Below are 4390 nucleotides of genomic sequence, written 5' to 3'. Positions count from 1 at the left end.
CCAGCTCCTCGCGGCAAACCCGTTTCCCAGGCTGGGAAGGGGTGTGGTGCTGAGGCTCTGCAGACCTCACGGACAGGTCTGGTCGTGACTCTGCAGAGTACACTGGAAATGCTCCTCCTACTTTTTAAAGCCACACAGAAGTAAGCAGGAGGGAGGCTCTGGCCTCCAGCTCCTCGCGGCAAACCCGTTTCCCAGGCTGGGAAGGGGTGTGGTGCTGAGGCTCTGCAGACCTCACGGACAGGTCTGGTCGTGACTCTGCAGAGTACACTGGAAATGCTCCTCCTACTTTTTAAAGCCACACAGAAGTAAGCAGGAGGGAGGCTCTGGCCTTCCATGTGAGAAGAGGCAGCTGCTCATAAATAACCCAGGGTACAGTACTGAGAGTCGCCACCACGGCAGTGATGACAGCAGAGCAGCTGCAGAGTTCTGCTGCGGTCCTACAAAAGCCATGAAAACTCTGGGTGTTGCCGGTGGCTTTTGTCTTTCTAAAGTGTTGAGTGAACTTTTATACTGCCCTTTGCACGAGAGAGAAGATCTGCCTGGAAGAGCCACAGCAGTGATGACAGCAGAGCAGCTGCAGAGTTCTGCTGCGGTCCTACAAAAGCCATGAAAACTCTGGGTGTTGCTGGTGGCTTTTGTCTTTCTAAAGTGTTGAGTGAACTTTTATACTGCCCTTTGCACGAGAGAGAAGATCTGCCTGGAAGAGCAAGCGCTGGCAGAGCGATCATCAGCTGCCGAAGGCGGCGGGCTCTGCAGAGCATCCTGACACACGGGGACACGGCCACTACCCTGAGCACTTCTAGAGGCCAGAACATGGGGTTGGGGGCTGGCTGCCTGGTGGGAGAGTGTGGAACAGGAGTTGTTGGGGTGTATTGCTGCCCGTGTGGGTGTTGTGACCCGTGCGGTGTCCGTGCGCCTCAGTCCGATGGTGTGCTGTGGGTAAACGAGCGGGAGGTGAAGCAGTGTCACTGCTAAGCTAAACTGGCGATGGTGGCTTTCTTTACAGATTGACCGATGGCAACGAATACCTCTTCCAAGCCAAAGACGATGTAAGTTTGCTTTTCTTATTGTTTGTTACTGCTGTGCCGTCCGTGCTGCTGTACAACAGGAGAGAAATGGCTGCCGAGAGCTCAGGGCTGCGCTGTCAGCTCCTGGCTGTCGGTGGTGTGCGTAACGCGTAGGTGCCGCAGCTCCCGCTGGGGCAGCAGGGCTGTTCAGCTACAGCCGCGGCAGCGCGTAGCCAGAGGAGTGCCAGAGGATGGGTTAGGACCGCGTTTCCTTCCGTTTCCCGCTTCTATCCGGTCCCCTCCCGCAATGTTGAGTGAATGAGAGGGCGTGTGGCACACGGATGGTAACGGCTTTCTGCCTTTGGGGCTTCTTGAAGGAGGAGATGAACACGTGGATTCAGGCCATCACATCAGCCATCTCTTCGGATAAAATCGAAGTGTCCCCGACCACCCAGAGCACTCCAGCCTCCAGCCGTGCCCAGACCCTGCCTGCCAGCGTCACAATAACCAGCGAGTCCAGCCCTGGCAAGCGGGAGAAGGACAAAGAGAAAGACAAAGAGAAAAGATTCAGCCTTTTTGGTAAAAAGAAGTGAACTCCATCTCCACACACTGCACTTCTCTGACCGTTCCAGTGGAATTCCAGCATGCGAGCTCAGAACCAATACGTTACTCTCTGTGCCTCATGTTCCTCAATGTGATTGACATTTTTTTATTTATAGAGCGTTTTAAAATAAAAAGCCAACAAAAAAAGAATCTAAAGTTACCAACGTATGAGGTGCATTGGGCAGCTTCTGTAGGAGGGGGAGGACCAGGTTTGGGGGGTTTGTTTTGTTTGGGTTTTTTTTAATGAAGTTAATGTAGATTAGATCTTACTATTTAAACTGTTCCTCAATTTTGTGAGGCTGTCTTGGAAAACAACCCACTCCTAGTGCTATTGGTATGCAAGGCAGCGGTGCTCTCGAATCTACTGTGCACATCAAAACCCAATGTACAAATTTTGAAGATCGTTCACTTCCATTTAAGGTTGTTATGCCGAGTCTTGACTAGTAGAGCCTCCCATTGCAATTCTAACCCGATGAGATCGGTAGCGTGTTCTCTTTCTGTAACAGAGTGCAGGTATGCATTAACTTCAGACAGACCACTGATACCCTGGCGCTGGTTATTAACACACCCTGAAGCTTTTCTGCATCGAGTACGACAGACGAGAATGTTGGTGTACACGAGGGATTAGCAGGCTGATACGGTTTTAAATAATCTGTAATTTCAAATTTTTTTTTTTTGCTGAAATACATTATATTGTATGTTTCAGATAATTCTAGTACAAAGTATAATAAGACTAGATGTATAATAAACCCTTTAAAATCATCGGTAAGTGTAAAAGTGGAACTGAAGCATTTACTGGAAAAGTAATGTTACTCAAATGGTTACTTGCTTGTCAGCTGCCGCACTGTGTGTTATAATTTTGCGACATTACCTTGCTCTTTGATACATAGTGTGCATTTCTCTGTCACTGTAACTATTGTAATGAAAAATTTTCATCTTACTGCACAATCAAAAACTACATTTAATAGGAATGAACTTTCAATGACTGGGCCTGTAGTCAAGAGTAGTACTGGAACTGGCTTTCAGTTGTATCGACCTGTACCTCTAGACTTTTACCCTATCTGTTAAATATATGCTATGTCATTAAATGCTTTTAAAACTAAATATGCTGGTTAAGTTTCTTATTTCATTTCTGACGATGTTAAATCATAATTTTGAAAGAGGATGAAAAATAAAGTTATTTTAAACCGTCATCTCTCCTGTGCGCTGAAAGTCCTGTCTTCAAATGTAATTCCATTTTTTGGTGCGGAAGTTCATGCTGAAGTAGTTGTTTCCTCTCTTCCCACTTTCCTTTCCCTTCCCTTTCCCGTCGGTTCCTGCCTGCCCTCCCTTTCACCCTGCCCCACAAATGAAGAGGGAAGGAATTAACTCCATGTTTTGAAAGGTACTTGGCCGCAGGTATTTGTTGTGAGAAATAAACGCGGTGGACTGGATGTGAGTAAGTGTGAGCGTAGGCCAGGGCAGTCAGAAGAGCTACCGACGTCTTACCCAGCCGGGTGAACACCCCTGTACCGGTTTGCAGCCAAGGAACGTTATTTGGAGCAGCGTAGTTCTGGAACTTGGTACCTACCTTTTGCTCCAGTGCTGAAGTCCTCAGTAAATCAGGCCATAATTGAATTTTATAATTTACCGAGGCCTTGCGGTCCTGCCCGGTTGAATTTTGCTGGGGTTTTTTAAACCTGCCTCTCTCGAGGTACAGCCACCATACAACACGCATGTAGTGCAGCCACGGTGGTGCTGGAGCTCACCATTTCCTGGGCCTGGCCAGCGTTTCCGAGACCAGCACCTCTGCAGAGTTCTCTTGCAGCTGGACGCCATCCAGGGAACCATCTGAAAGGAATGGCCCCGAGAAGCCTGAGGAGCTTTAGAAGGTTTAAATCAATGGTTTTTTTCATTTTTTGTGATTATTAAAACACCCTCAAATGTAATTTTAGATGGCAAGCGGATAAACTGCAAAGTAACTTGTTTCCAGGCCCCAGTGTCCTGAACACGTGGCCAAAACAGTGTCTTCATTCCTTTCCTGGAGTACATGTGTGTTTTCTGGGTGTTGCTTAGTTTCTGGAGGTTTTGGTTATTAAATGATAGAATGTTCATGTTGCTGAGTTTTTACTCCTGTAGCATTACTTTGTTCCCGTCTCTTTATCAGTTAAATGTAGGATAACACTGCTAGTCTTGTAAAATTGAATACAGCGTGAAAAGCTGAGGTTTAACATTAGAAGAGAATGTGAAACATTTGTTTTAGCTGAAGACACTACAGAAGAATGCTGATGCCTGACCGTATTTATCGCTTCAGTTAAGCTATTACGATGAGCGTGACTAGCTGATGGGTGTGATCCTGTAGTGTTGTGGTTGAACACGCCTTCAGAGTTGTTTTTCCTGTTTCGTCTTGCAAGTTTTTCCTGAAAACCGCTTGAATAAAAATCCTCTCTGCTTAGGAACTCAAGCTGCGGAGGAGCAAGAGCGAGCGCCAGTAAAGCCCGGCCTGCTTCCCCTTGGGACCACAGGGAGCGGTTCCATGCAGAGGGAGCTGGCGGCTCAGGAGGAGCCTCCCGGCTTAGAGCCAGGCAGGGCAGTGTGTGCACCCCATCGGCGGGGCTGCCGGCTTCGCCAGGGAGAGGCAAGGGGGGAGTCTCTCTGGGATGTGAAGGGGAGGTAGCAGAGGAAGGAGGAGGACTGGAAGTATGGATGGTGGAAACGGGGCTGAGATTGGAGCAGGCTGTTGCTGCAGAAGTAATATAGAAGTTAAACCTTAAAATGTTCAGAGAAAATGAATTAAAGAT

At 47.9% G+C, this 4390-nt stretch overlaps 1 protein-coding gene across 1 annotated transcript in view; it reads left to right on the top strand.

Annotated features, from left to right (window-relative positions):
* Window positions 1–2803, top strand: part of LOC104492224 (spectrin beta chain, non-erythrocytic 1-like) — a 28441-nt gene extending 25638 nt beyond the window's left edge. Inside the window, exons 19-20 of the mRNA XM_010134745.1 lie at window positions 1007–1049; window positions 1385–2803. Of these exons, the coding sequence (XP_010133047.1) occupies window positions 1007–1049; window positions 1385–1600 (259 nt within the window). The 3' untranslated portion in view covers window positions 1601–2803. The remainder of the gene's footprint in view (window positions 1–1006; window positions 1050–1384) is intronic.
* The last annotated feature ends 1587 nt before the right edge of the window (window positions 2804–4390 follow it).

This window comes from Buceros rhinoceros, unplaced genomic scaffold, assembly GCF_000710305.1.
Source record: "Buceros rhinoceros silvestris isolate BGI_N320 unplaced genomic scaffold, ASM71030v1 scaffold26444, whole genome shotgun sequence".
Taxonomy (NCBI): Eukaryota; Metazoa; Chordata; class Aves; order Bucerotiformes; family Bucerotidae; genus Buceros; species Buceros rhinoceros.
This window is presented reverse-complemented; position numbering and strand designations above follow the sequence as displayed.